We start from the raw sequence: 16,529 nt of genomic DNA on the forward strand, positions 1-16,529 counted from the left end.
AAAAGTACTTTTAAGCTATATCCTGATGTAAAAGATAGTGAAAGATTAAATTAATTAAAATATCAAGCTATAACATATTTATTCCTAAAAACTTGTAGATTCTAAAAGAAACGTCATGTATGTCATTAGTATTTTGTCAGAGATTAATTAGAATTTAGAATTTGTCATTAGAATTTCTCTAAAATAGCTATTGCCATATATTTATCTATAATTAGAATTTGGAAATATTCTCCAGTTTAAATAATAAACAAAATAATAATATTTAATATTAAATAAACTAGCAAGTAGGTCTTACAGTCTTTCTAAATTGATTCAAGAATACTTAAATAGTATTGCAATTTAATCCAATAGAATATTAATATAAAAGTAGATGCTTAAAATGGTAGGTCTTAAACTAATAATCACTTTATAACACATCCATAATTTGCATATTATTTCCCTACTATATTATAAGAGATAAGTTAGTTTAAAGCACTAAGTTTTAAGTACTTAGTTTAACTAAAATTACTTTTAGTTTTGTCTGATTTCATGAGATGAGCTATTCCTTGAGTTAAAAGCTTAAGTAACATTGTAAATAATAAAGTTATTATCATTCCTAATGATGCAAATTATGAATTCATATTTTAAAATAAAAGAATTAATAGAAGTATTTAAGCCTTAAATATTAATGCATTTTATATCCAAATAGAATCTCACTTAAGTAATACATTTTGTGTGTAATGTCATCTTCTAGAAGGCTCTATGCTCACCACTATAGGACCAATGATACCCAAAATAATTAATTGACTAGAATTTTCTGCTATGTCAGCTAAGATGAAGCAACAGGAAAAGTTACAGATTGAGTATTTCTTATTCTTGAAGATATATTCATAATTTAGATACCAACATTAATATACAATAGGCTGCCTGTTCTAGATATAAGATCAAAAATTGTGCTATTTTTCTTACTTGTTCAGAGAACAGACTAAAATATCTAAAAAAAATTGAGACAAAATTATTAGCTAGTCATTATTAGAAAGTCTCCACTGCTGTCTCTTCAGCTTTGGAGAAAAGTGGCGTTAAGACAAGGTAGTACTAGTGAGCTAATACAAGAGTCTACTTAAAAATCGCATTCCCATGGCTGGCGCGATAGCAGAGCGGTAGGGAATTTGCCTTGCACACTGCTGATCCAGGACAGACTGAGTTTGATCCCGGGCATCCCATAGGATCCGCCAAGCCCGCCATGAGCGATTTCTGAGTGCAAAGCCAGAAGTAACTCCTAAGCGCAGCTGGGTGTAGTTCCCCCCCCCCCCAAAAAAAAAACTCACAATTTCTATTAAAAAATTACCATTCCTTCAAATCGTGGAAGTGGTAATGATTGCTCCACCCAGCCTCTATATTCTTGAGATTATATGACTATGGCCCAAGTTATTCTCTACGTGACTGGAACTCTTTAAAATATTCTTCTTGTAAGACAAAACTGCTTTTTTGTGGTTATCAGTTGACTATGAGCAGCCATTTAAGAAAAGGAGAGTGAGAGAAGTATATCATCATCATGCAATGTGCCAAACCAACATTTAAAGTTTTCTATTAAGTCTTTCCTTTCACTATTACTAACTAAAAGCAGAGGAACAATTTTCAGGCACTCATGGAACATAACTTCATTCCATTCTGATAGGAAAATGTTAACAGAGATGGCATGCTGTAGAATTTACATCAATTTGTCCTTCTGAACTCTAGCAAACATTTTATTTTCTGATGCCCATCACTACTTTGTATAGGTCTTTCTTCTATGTACAATTCTACTCTGTGCTTAAATTCAGTTAGTATCTGTAGTAGACTATTAGCATGATGTAAATACACCTATTAGGATGCAATATATTTACATTTTTATCCTGAACACTGGAATGCAAACTTCTTGCAGAGAGAATTCATGATTATTTTATATTTAAGTAAGTATCAATGAAAGTCTGACATAGAGTAAGCGGGAAAGCCAATATTTGTTGAATGGAAATTGAGTTACATCAAAATATCTGATGATATGCCACATTAATAATTTGGAGGTGGAGAGATGGATTCCTTTAGAACCACCACCCAGATCAATTGATTTTTAAAAGCTGAAAAGAAGTAAAAATACTATGATGAAGTCTCTTCAATGAAGAAATCAATGTGATTATCTTAAAATCTAAAGATATAAGTGAAAGAGTTGCATTTGACTATAAGTAATTTAAAAATCTATGCATGAAAACCTGTACTAATTTATAATTTTGGCATCCTTAAATCTTAAATACTTAAAGGAATCTCATTTCGACAAAAATACTTTTAAGAAATATGTATTTTTCTAGAATACTGTGCACTATATGTCAATGTTTTGAAGATATCAAATAACTATATTGGTTATTCCCTAACATAAATATGAACTATCAATGCCTTTCTAGTCATAACAGAATAACTGGTATCAATAATTAAAAACACTGTTTTAAATGTGAATCACACACTCTAAATTAGTTTTCTTCTCTTCATTTGGAAAAAAATATTTTTCAAAATTTTAACTAAACATGTTTTTTTCAAGAGGAATCTCAATTTAAAAATTACTTTGAAGAGTTTTCTGATGAAACAAAAGAACAAATGCCTAATTAATAGTTACGAAATATTTTCTACATAAACATTAATAAGGCTCTTGAAATATAACAGACCTATTAAACACTGAAAGCACTACAAATTTTCCTATCAGTATGGAAGACACATAACATCAATAAAATACCTGCCCCTTTAAATTTAATCTATTTGTCTAATGTGCTCTTGAAATAACAGAGCAACATTTTTAGATGAAGTTGGAAATGAACTGTAGATACATTTTATAGACAAATATCTGATCAAGGCCATAGTAATCAACGAATAAAGCAGATAGATGAATTCTATCACAATTTCACAAAAAATAAAGCTTGATTAAATAGTCAAAAGTTAAAATGCTGCATATACAAAGCACAAAATACAGTCTAATAAATATGTCACATGCTTTGGTTATTTCAGTGTAATTCTTACATGGAAATTTAAGAAAGTCTAATGCAAAAAAGGGTAAAAGTGTTCTTTTACCCTAAACCAAAACTATTTGAAACTTTTAATCCCTAATCACTATGCAACTTTACAATGCTAGAGAAGAAAAAAGAAATGATTAATTTTTAAAATTACCCAGCAATTCCATTGCATCATCTTCATTATCAATATCTTCTTCTGTTACAGATGGGGTAGGACTATGGAGAGACTCAAAAGAATCTTGAGAAAGCATTGCTGCCAGTAATTTCTTATGTTGTTGCTGTTGATGCTTTAATCCTTTAGTTTTGGGTTCCACCTTTAAACTGAAGAAATATTTAAAGATTAACTTTCAAATGTGATGCTATCAATCAGCCATAGCAGCAAAGAAAATCTACAAGTTTGCATTATTTTATTGATATGAAAATACAGTTACATAGCAAAATATTCTTCAAGAAAAATGCAAATACAGACTCTTCCTCTTTTTCAGAAAGATTGTGGTACCTAACAATTTTCTAAAGCAATACAAATATAATTATCAAACATAAAACCTCCTACTCCAGTTAATTAGGGGTAGAAATTACATAAAGATAAATAAATCCTAAGTACAAAACAGTGTGCAAGCACATAGCTCTATTTTTAATCTTATTAAATTAATAACAATATTATTAAATATACCAATTAGTAAATATTTCTTTTAGAGCACATATATAATAGTTTTGAGTTCACACCCCCAGTACTCAGGGGTCACTTGTGGAGAGGTTCAGGAGACTATATATATTCCAGGTATTGAACCTGGGTTAACAGGGTACAAGGCCATCATCGTATCTGCTATACTATCACTCCAACCTAGAGATTCATATTTAATGTTGAAACTAAACAAAAGAAAACTCAAAATTCTACATAGGTATGTGCAGAACAAAGATTAGGTTTTGTTTTGTAGCTCTAAATACATTTTTTTTGTTTTTGGCCACACCCATTTGACGCTCAGGGGTTACTCCTGGCTATGCGCTCAGAAATCGCCCCTGGCTTGGGGGGGGACCATATGGGACACCAGGGGATCGAACCGCGGTCCATCCTATGCTAGCGCTTGTAAGGCAGACACCTTACCTCTAGCGCCACCTTCCCGGCCCATAGCTCTAAATACATTTTTATGCTATTTAAGAATAAATAATAATTCTCAAAGTATTGATGTCCAAAACAAATGATTTATGTATATTTTAACAATGCATTTGACAATTATATATCTGAAGAGACAGGGGTTACTTAGAAGTCATTTGATGCAACATTTTTACTATCTTTTGAGAGCAGATGAATAAGCATATGACAAATGGTTCTCTAAGTATGCTGCCAAGTCAAGTAAGATGGGAAATTAAGTGATACTGGAATGATGGTAGATTTGGTAGATGTTGGCCACTGAGTAAATGGCACTGGTAAAAGTGAATCAGTGTAAAGAGGAATAAAAATTCATCTAAGAAAACCTGAGTGAATTAAGTACAATGATAATAAGTGAGGAATTTGTTGAAAGGGAAAGAAAAGAGAGCATAAACAAAGCATCTGGGCTTTATTATTAAGAGGCTTCCTTTCTTAGAGAAGACTCATAGTGCTGCTCATATTTGAACTTGTAAAAAGGACAGGTCAGGGAACTGAGAGCAGAGATCATCTGCATAGGTGATTTGGTGTTGAATGAGGGAATCTGCCTCGGATAAAAGCATAATTTGGTTCAATCCTAGTCACAAGAGCAAAGAAGAAACTAGGCACAGAGGTGCCCAGGTGCTGCTTGAAGAAGTTTGTAGAGATTTCTTTTTCTCTTTCAAGTAATTTATCCATGAAACATAAATAGTCATTAATTGAATTTATTAAACAAAGAATGAGTGAAAGGGAATGTTGAACATACAAAAATGATCTCATCAACACTTGAAATGTAAGAATTAGTTACACATAATTTTTAATTTAAAGAGAAATTTGTGAGGCATAAGGTACATTATTTCTTCATTTTTTAGATAACAATGTTTCTTTGATTTCTTCTTGTTTGGGTGGTTTTCTTGGGGGGTCACTCCTGGCAGCACTCAGGGGTTACTCTTGGCTCTGAGCTCAGAAATCGCTCCTGGCTTGGGGGACCATATAGGACACCAGGGATCGAACTGAGGTCTGTCCTGAATAAGCAGCGTGAAAGGCAAATGCCCTACCACTATGCTATCACTCCGGCACCAGGATTTTATAAATTTCTTAATCTTGGTTTTTATATTAATGTCATAGATAGGTAATTTGGGGGGGGTGGAAACTTTTGGGCCTACCTGATGGTACTCAGGACTTACTCCTGGCTCTGCACCCAGGAATCACTCACTTCTGGTGGATGGAGTTTGTGGGACCATATTGGATACCTTGATTGTCTGCAAGATAAACATCCTATGCTCTGTATTAGCACTCTGGCCTTAGGTGATTGTTTTGATGATTAATCTAAATGTAGATTATTTGTATATAAATTTCCCATTATATATTTATTAGTATGATCTGATCATCATGAAGAGTCTTCAATCATTCTTCCTCAAATTCACCTTTGTTAATAATGTCTGCTCCTTTTCTTTTTTTTTTTTTTTTTTTTTAATTTTTTATTTGTAATTATGAGAACAAGGATGCAAAGAAAGAGGACAAGGTAAAGTTACAGTGGAAGGACAATACATAACATAATTCTCAGAAGTCCCCTTGCTGATATCCCAACTTTGAAATTTCATCCAAAGAACATTAAGATTGTAACACACTATAATATTTCTTAACAGCACACAAGGCAATCTAAAGCCATAAAACTTACATAACTCCTTAAACATTACAGGCATAGCATTTTTTTTTACATTCCATATTCATGCATATTAGCTTAAGTTGACCTCAAATCTTAACTGGGTTCTTTTTAAGGATTAGAGTCAAAGGAGCACAGCAAAAATGGTGTTAGAGTGGCAATTGTTGTTTGCATAGGCCCACCAAAATATGAGGGACATGGAAAGAAATAACCTTGGCCTAAATACAAAAAGACCCGACCCCTGAAGGTTCCTGGCACAAGACCAACTCTAGGCTCCAGGCAAGCTAGATCGTCCAATCCAAGACATTGTCTGTAGTGCCAACACACTTATATTTTTCACACAGTCTCTGTTGTTGGTATCAAGCTTCTGTATTTAAGATCCTGGAATCTGTATATCCAACATTGAAGTCAGGATGTGGTCTGCTCCTTTTCTTATTCATCTGCTTTAATTTGTTTTTTAAACTCTTAATTTAGAATATCTTTTAAAATACAAGAAAAAAACCTGGTAGGGAAATGTCCACATTGTACATGCGGGGTGGTGGAGTAGGTGACAATGTCAGACTATGTTACTAGTTTTTATCCTATTCTAATAGCTTAACTAAGTTGCCTCATATTTTCTTTAGTTTAAAACAACATTTAATCCTTTGGGAAGAAGCTCGTTAACTAATTAGTTTGGTCAGTTTGCAGAAACTAAGGGCACAATTCAGGTAAAGTAAACTATCAAAACAGTATTTCAATGTGGAAATTCTAAGTATTGACCCATAAATATTCAAAATTTCACTGGTGAATCCATCTTATCCTGGACAGTTTTATTGTGGGAAGTTTTGGGGTATTTTTTTAATGCCAATTCAACCTTCATTCTTGACTGTTTAAATTTTTTCTTTGCTCATGATTCAGTCTTGGTAACACACATCTAAGAACTTAATGACTGCTTCAAGATGTACAATTTGTTAGAGAATATCTGTATATAATATATTGTACACTTAATTTATTTTTCTATAATCTAAATGAAAAATACAGTTGCTATATTATTCTATAAAATTATAATATTATAATATTAATGCAATATTAATTAATATAATATTAATATGATCTTAATATAACATTAAGATAAAGTTGAATGTACTTAAAATGGAATTTTGTTTGAATTCAAATAAACTTGACCAATATATAGGAAAAACTGAGATAGGAAGAGTAAAATAGTTAAAATAGACTACAATCTTTATGAAAATTATAGAATGAGTTTCATTCACTAACATAACTATTTACTGATGACACTATGTTAGCCTCACTAGAAAAAATGCAGATAATTTCTTAAAACATCTTTTCAAGAGGTTAGACTATAGTATGTTGACATCTAAGATGGTCAAATTATAGTTAAATTTCACTACTCTTTGAATTGGCAAAACTATTGTTAGAGTTATAAATTCTGGTATCATTAAGATGTTTTGCACCAAGGCCGGCGAGGTGGCGCTAGAGGTAAGGTGTCTGCTTGCAAGCACTAGCCAAGGAAGGACTGCAGTTCGATCCCCCGGCATCCCATATGGTCCCCCCAAGTCAGGGGCAATTTCTGAGCGCTTAGCCAGGAGTAACCCCTGAGCATCAAACGGGTGTGGCCCGAAACCCCCCCCCAAAAAAAGATGTTTTGTACCAATTTCTGTTACTCATCCAAATCAATCCTTATGCTGTGTAAATTCTTGATAAAAACTTTTCTTCAAAACTTCTGTTTTGTATCAGATAATGGAAAATATAATTGTTTATAATTCAGAATTTCTTGCAACTTTAGAAAGCTAGTTCAACCTTACACTTAATATTTCTGGACTAAAGAGACATCTGGGAAATATTTCAGCACTGTCTTCATTTCACGGGCAATGATTCAATGCACAGTTTAAAGACAGAGAAAAATGAAACTGAAAATAACTTCAAAACAAATATTTACAAGAAAGTTGCATGTATTGACTTTTCTGGGTAAGGAATTTGATAAAGATTGCAAGAAATGGGACCCAGAGTGCTACACAGCGGTAGCCTTGCACACGGCTGACCGGGGACGAACCTGGGTTCAATACCTGGCATCTCATTTGGTTCCCCAAGTCAGGAGTGATTTCTGAGTGAATAGCCAGGTGTACCCCTGAGCATCACCAGGTATGCCCCCCAACTTAAAAAAAGATTTCAAGAAATATTTTCCTATATTGGTTAAGAGGAAGTTAGAGCTCATCGAATCTTGGAAAAAAGTAGAGAGATTAACATTTGTACTACATAGGTGTGGTTATGATTGTGACTGAATAAAATCAAAATGAAAATTGGCATTTTTATATTTTATATTTAAGTTTCAAGATCTACCAATGAAGAAAGATAAGATAATTTCATAAGACTGGCATTGAAAATAAAATTACTCTAATTGACAGATGAAATTGATCTGGTATTTCACAAAAGAAGATAAATGGATTTTAAAAAAAGTATTCTTCCAACTTATATAGAACACTTCAACTACTAAAACATATAAAAGTTATTTCTCATGAAAGAGAATCAATTTTATATGCCTGAAGCATATTAATGAATACTGTGAACTTCCTTCTTTCATTCAAACAGTAAGTCAAATTTAAAACGGAAACAAAACTTGAAAGCTATTATATTGTATAAAAAAGTTTTCTCTGTGAGAAAGAACACTGCTGGAACCTAAATTTAACATAAATAAAATGTTACTGTATCTATCTTTGCAAATAAAAATATCTTCTTGTATAGCCAGTAAATAACAAAAATAAGTTTTTAACTTGTGGCATATTTCAATTTATACTTATTTAATTTTATTTTTTCATTCTGTGTAAGTCTGACTCATATAAATGTCAAGAGAGTTATTGCAGATCTGGGTTTGATCCATGGAAACTCCTATGGCCCCTGAGAACTACCAGGAGTATTTTCTGAGTGCAGATTCAGGAGTAAACTCTGATCATTACTGGATGTGATACAAAACAAACAAACAAAAACAAATAGAAACTAGATACTGCCAAAAGAAAAGGAAATAATGGGGGAGCAGGGGCCAGGGCTTCAGTTATAATGATGTGAAGGAGTGACATATCTATATATCCAAAACACAGATCCAAACTGAAAACATGAGATGTCATCTGCAACCATGAACTTTGTAATGTGCCTGACAAAGTAACAGGCAAAGTGGGGTTGGAGAACGATAATGGAATATGATGGCTGGTGGTAAGATTTGACACAGATTGGTAGGATTGGTGTTATAATATTAAATGCCCCAAACTCAACTCAATAAATTTGTAACTCCTAGCTTTTAATTTAATCACAAATTAGCATTTAAAAAAGAGAGATTGCCAAATGATGCTAAAAGGATAATAAAGCTAATAGATAATTTAAGCAATTAAATTACATAACCAACAAAATGAAGGATTTTTAGGATCAAATAATCCCCTAAGTAGACAATAAAGTAACTGAATCATATAATCCTCTAGAACAAAATACCTAAATAGATCAAATATAAGTAATTGAATCAATAACCATAACCTCACCCAAAATGTGAATATAGCAATATTTCTAATTCTAATATTAAAATAAAAAATATTAAAACATTAAAATAGAAAAAGTATTTTTCTTTCTTCCCCCCTTTATTTAGAAAAAGTAATTTTTATCCTATGTAGAGTATTATATATTTTTTTTCTATCTAATGTGACTTTTAAACTATCATTAAAAGTTATGTCATTAAAATGTTGAACTTGAATTTACTTTTCTCCTAACCCTTAATGATTAACAGTACTCTAAATCTTACAAGAAATCTTATCTGACCTTCCAGCAGGACTTGAGCTACTGTCTTCACTTTCCCACTGTTCATTTTTACTTCTTGGAATTGGGGGCTGTAGCATTTCAGCAGCAAGTGGATCAGCGTCATTCTCTTCTCTGCCAATCCATTCTCCAATCACACGGGGTCTCAAAAGGGAAGAATTAAATGTCACTGTTTCCTGAAGAGAAGAAAAGAATGTTCTATTTAAGGTGATTTATTGTCACTGATAACATAACAGAAAAATATCTTCTTTAGAGATTTGATTTCTTCCTCACACCAAAAGTTCCTTTTTGTTTTCTCAATGACTTAAAACTTCAATTCTCTCCAGCTCCATTATATAACTTACTTTGTATTAAATGTACTGATTCTAGAAGTAGTACTACATTAGAGTCATGACTGAAAACTGTTTGAATTAGGAAAGCTCTCTGTGTGAACTCAGGGGAATCTATTGGCTGTTGAAAGTGGTACAATTTAAAACCCTAATTTCAAGTGATACGGAGGCTGAATCTGTGTAATTGCTATGTGTAGTGATAAAATCTATTGCATGATATAATTTTGCTTTAAAATACATGTATATATATCCATTCATCATTTATTAATTATTTATACTTGCACATTCTACTTATTAAAACCATTATAAAAGTTATTAATTTGCTTTAGAAAATAATGATAATACCAAAATTTAGTGACCATCTAAATGAAAAGATTGTGAACACATTTTTATTTATTTTCTTGTTCATTTCTATATATTTTCAATGTTTTTAAATACACACATATTATATATATATACTTGCCTTGGATTAATAGAAATGTATCTAAAATATATATCTAATAAATATGTTTTCTTCAAATTGAGATGAGCTATACTATTGGTATTTTGAGTTTTTAAAAAGTATTATAGAGTTTAGAGTGGTGGCGCAAGCGGTAAGGCATCTGCCTTGCCTGTGCTAGCCTAGGACGGACTGCGGTTCGATCCCTCAGCATTCCATATGGTCCCTCAAGCCAGGAGCGATTTCTGAGTGCATATCCAGGAAAAATTCCTGAGCATCATGGATGTAGCCAAAAAAATTATAATAATTATTAAATTAATCTCAATGACATTCCAAAATGCAGATCTAGTTTTCTTAGTCTTAATAATTTTCCTCAGTAGAAACAAATAAAGCTAGAAATAGTGGTGAATGTGTTTAATGTGCTTAAAGCAGACAATAAAATATAATCACAAATTCAGGGATTATTAAACTTCTTTACAATTTTGTAAGAAAATTTGTGCTAAAGCAGATAACCAAGGAGGAAAAGACAATGATTTATGCACAGAGAAAGCCTAGACAATTAGCAAGAAATTAGCAAGAAGATATCTGCCAGTAGTATGAAATTTTATTTAGTTAAGACATAGTTCTATACTAAATTATTACAGATATAAATGAAATAATATTAAAATATTATAGTTTACTAAAGCATTCATATTTACAGTATAAATAAATAAATTTTATTTATGGGGAGTCCCCATGCCAGAGGCCTTCTCCCTAGCCTGGGAAGTGCTGGGAGGCTTGGCAGGCCCCCAGCCGTCCCACTCTTTCTCCCCTGGACTCCAGGCCTTCCCTGGGCGCCGGTCCAGGTGAACTTTATAGGGGTCATCAGGCTTTCCCCCTACCTCTCCCTACACTAATAGGAATGTGCTTTGGGAGAAGGGCGGGCCGTTCTAGCACTGATTTATGTTGGGACAGTCACTGGAAATTTTTTCTTCTTGGTCTCCTATTGATAGTATTGTATACATAGAGTTTATATATGCATAATATCCATCTTGTATTGTGACCTTGGTACTGCCCTACTAAGCTCATTTCTAATCTTTTACTGCCTCAGTCCTAACCCTTATTTCCCCCCATCTTCCAATGTAATAAGTGCAGTTAGAGAAATAACTACATTGAAAACTATCATAACAATGTGAATGAATGAGGGAAATAGAAAGCCTGTCTTGAGTACAGGTGTGGGTGGGGTGGGGAGGAGGGAGATCTGGGAAATTGGTGGTGGGAATCTTGCACTGGTGAAGGGGGATGTTCTTTACATAACTGTAATCATACAACTACAATCATATTTGTAATCATGGTGTTTAATTAAAGATAATTAAAAAAAAGAAAAAAGTACACACACAAAAACGTTTTATTTAGTCAATAATTAGAAATGCATTTTGCACAAAATTTATTTGGTTTTTTTTATTTGCAATAAAATCTTATTGCCTTAAAAATAACAGAAAAACCTGCATAAGTTTATAATAATTTTTTTTTAAATTTTTGTGCCACACCCAGTGATGTTCAGGGGTAACGCCAACTCTGTGCTCAGAAATCACTCCTGGCTCCTGGGGATCCAAGCCAAATCTGTCTTGGGTCAGCCGAATTCAAGGGAAACTCTCTACCACTGTGCTATCACTCTGACCCATGGTTGATCATTTTTAATGTAATGAGTTACATGACTTTTGTACAACAAATTTTATTACTTTTTTTCAGTCTAACTATCATGCCAAACTTCAATATATTTAAACTTATAGAGATATTTGTGGAATGTTATCTGTAGATGTTTCTCCCTTTTAGATTATTATTTTAGATTATTAGATTACACATCTAATATCATTAATTTTCAATCAAATTTAGGTGTCACAAGAGATCGAATGCAGAAGCATATAAGAAAATCAATCTTTAATTAAGCATGCTAAAAATTAAAATTTTAAGTTTTCTCTCATAGAAATCTTGCTTTGAAACTTGTTTTCATAAAAACTGATCTTTTAATATTTTATAATTCATATTTTCAAATTAACAGCCAAATTTTCTCTTTCCTATTTCCAACTTTGGTAATTAGAGTAAGAGTTCACCTGTTTACTCAACCCTCAATTTGCAATTAGTCACCACTGACTTATTTCCCCTATCAATACCATCATCCAATCCACAAGCTATTAAAATATAATCCTAATTAAATATTTCCCAGCACCTTTACAACTTTCATCCTCTGCAACAAAGCAACATTATATTATCTTGAAATTTTGAAATTGAGAGGGGAAAAATTGAACTGATTAGAGGCCAGAGCAATAGCACAGCTAGAGCTTTTGCCTTCCAGGCAGCAGATCCAGGATGGATCTTGGTTCAATCCCCGGCATCCTATATGAACCCCTGAGCCACGGGCAATTTCTGAGCACATAGCCAGGAGTAACCCTTGCGTATCCCAGGGTGTGGCCCAAAAAAGCAATAAATATTTCCCTGATTAATATTCTCAGTGTAGGTATAAAAGAAAAGATAATGTTAAATAGTGCATATAACATATTCATAAAAGAATATAAATGTAAAAACAAAAGTTTTTTAAATATTGGCATCAAATTTATTTCTCATAATTTTTATACAGAAGATTAAAAAGTAACTTGCAAATTTTCTCTAAACTGGTTTGATAATTAAACTTACCTTATCAAGTTCATCGGAAATTGCCATACCTAGGATTCAAAAGAAATGATGATAAATATCCTTTCTCTTACCTACAGTTCTTTCAGCTATTATATATTCAAATTATTAAGAATGGACATTTTATATTTTATTGTTATTTCATTTTTAATCAATACAAAGTGATATAAAGCATTTGGAAATTTTTATTCTTGGAAGTAAAAGCCTTATTATAGTGGGGAATATTTTTACCTTGCACATGATGCACTAAAATTTGATCCCCGGCACCTCAGAAGGTCCCCTGAGCACAGACAGGAGTGTCCCTGAGTACAGAGCCAGAAACTTCAGGTTTGAGAAACTCCAGGAGTGCTTCAACATTCAAAAATAAAACTTATCTTTTTTGTGTGTGAAGGGTGTTGTGGGGATTTAGACTATCCTGGAAGTATTATTGGTTTATTTCTGGCTCTGTGTTCAGGCAGTATTTGCATAACATTATGCAATGTTAAGGATCCAAACTAGAATCAGATATATGAAAGACAAGAACTAATCTCCTGTACTATCTATTTGGCTCACCAAAAATTTAATATACTAATTTTAATTAAAAAGGTGAGATTTAATATGAATCATTTATATTGAGCACTCAGTAAATTTTTCCTAGAGTCTAGAAGAACATTTATAGTCATCTCTTGGAAAGATATAAATGACTTTTAGGTATTTCAAAATAGCTTACATGTGACTAAATATTAAGATAATATTTCTAAAGTTCATAGAAACTGGGCAGCAGGGGTAAAAAGAAAATAGACATAGCAGTGAAATGGGTTGCTTCTGTGAGTTCTAAGGACAGGAGGCCCCTGGTTTAATTACAAAATTCAAAATTTCAACTGACATATATAGTCTTCCAAACTGCAAAAATAAAATTTTAAAGTAAATATTCACCTATGAAAGCAAAGACATTAGCTTAGGGTAGCCAAAGTAACCTAAACAAAAGTGAACTGTTTGGAAGAAAAGAGAAAAAAAAGATTTCTTTACAAAACAAAACTCTCCTTTGATGAAGCAAGAATTCTCAAAAGCCATATCAGAGTTTTTCACTGACATGAATATGGTGCAAACACAGTCTGAATAGCTTCCATCTCTGTCCTTTGTTTATGCAAATTTCCAAAAAGATCTCAGTAGTAATATTCTACAAACTACAAACTACAGTTGTCATGATTTTGGATTGTGTGATAAGAAACCTAGCTGTATTCTTCACAAGATCTTTGTCTTTTCAAGCATCAGTCTGAAAATTAAACTTTATCTACAAAAAAAAAAAAAAGGAAGTGGTAAATTTTCTCAAATCTCCACAGCTTAGTCAGATATAATGCATTTAATGAGCATTATATCTGAAAACATATATAGTATAAAATAAACTTGCTATATTTCTTATGGTCTTCTCTATAGAAATATCCAATGGTATTATTATAATGTAGAGACAAGTTCCCCAAATACTTCCTATTAAAAATAGTTGATTTTAAATTTATAGTGGTATAAATAAGCTTTATATGTGTTTACATTTGGTTTTTATTTGAAATAAAGTTATTTATTTATTTAATTAAATTAAAATAACCTAAAATACAGAAATTAAATATATAACAGAAATATCAATTTTTGTGCTCAAACTGTTAATCATAGGCTGTGAAAAGCAATTGTTTATACCTCTTCCAAATCCGCATTTCTTTCAGTAATATTATATTGGTTATATTTAGTAATATTACATTGGTAATTTGAAACTAGCCATACTGGGCTGGAGTGGTGGCACAGCTGTAAGGCCTTGTGCACAGCTGTAAGGCCTTGCACACAGCTGACCTAGGGCAGACCAGGGTTCTATTCCCCGCTGTCCCCAAGCCAGGAGCCATTTCTGAAAGCATAGCCAGGAGTAATCCCTGAACATCACTAGGTGTGGCCCCAAAACAAAACAAACGATAAAAACTAGCCATACTGACTGATTTGGTACTCATTAAATTAAATGCTACAAATTGTGTCTAATTCTTAAAATCAATGTACCAGCAAGCTACTAAATATAATTAAACTGGTTAATTTAATTATAGGCATATCAACAAAAAGAACACGTCCATATCCCACACCTACCTCTGACAATTTGCTAGTTAAAACAGTTTTTAGACAAGCACCTGAATTTTGGAGCAAATATAATTATTGTCAGGAATTGAAGGATTCTTATATTTTGATTTTACCCTAGAATAAGAGTGAGCAAAAATTTCTATAAAGGCTAAATAGCAAATACATTAAGTACTGCAATCATACATCCTGTGTTGAATTATTTTTATATATAATAAGTTTTAAAGAAACATCCCTCTGGGACCAGAGAGATAACATGGATGTAAGGCATATTTGCCTTGCATGTAGAAGGACAGCGGTTCAAATTCAAATCCCGGCATCCCATATGGTCCTCTGAGCCTGCTAGTAGCAATTTCTGAGCACAGAGCCAGGAGTAACCCCTGACGTGGCAGGGTGTGACCCAAAAAACAAAAAACAAAAAAAAAAAAAAAAAGGAAAGAAACGTCCTTATAAAATGTTTAAGTCATGGACCATAAAACAAGCTACAGGCTAGTTTGGATTGATGACTCAGAACTGATGAATCCTACCCTAGAAATTTAGGTAAATTTTTATTTACTTTTATTTTTTGGCATGTGTGGGGGGCACATCTAGCAATGCTCAGTAATTACTGCTGGCTCTGCAACCAATAATCATAACTGGCAGGCTCAGTCGATCATAAAGGATGCTGGGTTATGGAACCCAGGTTTGATTGACTGCAAAGACAAATGCTGTAACCATTGTTATCACTGTGGCCTCTAGGCAAATTTCTTATCCTGTGAGTTGGATTCTGGGGCAAGACATAGTCCTCAAGCGTCCCAGGAAGAGTCCTGAGCACCAAGCAGTGATGCTCCTGAGAATCACCAAATGTGACCCACAAAATTGCTAGATGCTATTCAAAAACTAAAACAAATAAGCAAATCATCCAAACAACAGAAAATAATAACAATAAACCATCCCATAGCTATCATCATTATCAATGACAAAAAAAACACCTTTCCTTTAAGGTGAAGCACAAGACATCCAGTTTCACTGTTACTGTTTAACATAGTATTAGAAGGCAAGAAGGAAATATCAAAACCAATTAAAATTGGTTAAAAAAATGAAAAAGTGAAACTAGCACTAGTTGTTAAAAATAAAACAGAATATTCTACACAGTAACAATAAATTTATACAAAAATAAGTAATAGGCTACAATATTTAGGAACGGAAATCAGTTTTATTTTTTCACAATAATTATTTACAAATAATGATGTAAAATGTATAAATAATGATGTACAATAAAAATATTTTAATTATTGTATTTATAATTGGATAAAACACTCAAGTTTATGAATCATTGTAACAAAAAGGTAGTGAGTTTAAAATAAGTGATAATTATAGAAGCAATCTAAAAGAAATAAGACAACCAGAAATG

The 16,529-nt window shown here is 32.5% G+C and overlaps 1 protein-coding gene across 1 annotated transcript in view; it reads right to left on the reverse strand.

The window, feature by feature from the left end:
• C10H8orf34 (chromosome 10 C8orf34 homolog) overlaps nt 1-16,529 on the reverse strand; it is a 340,888-nt gene that overhangs the window by 228,609 nt on the left and 95,750 nt on the right. Inside the window, 3 exon segments of the mRNA XM_049781860.1 lie at nt 3,172-3,338; nt 9,611-9,783; nt 13,049-13,077. Of these exon segments, the coding sequence (XP_049637817.1) occupies nt 3,172-3,338; nt 9,611-9,783; nt 13,049-13,077 (369 nt within the window).

This window comes from Suncus etruscus, chromosome 10, assembly GCF_024139225.1.
Source record: "Suncus etruscus isolate mSunEtr1 chromosome 10, mSunEtr1.pri.cur, whole genome shotgun sequence".
NCBI classification, from domain to species: domain Eukaryota; kingdom Metazoa; phylum Chordata; class Mammalia; order Eulipotyphla; family Soricidae; genus Suncus; species Suncus etruscus.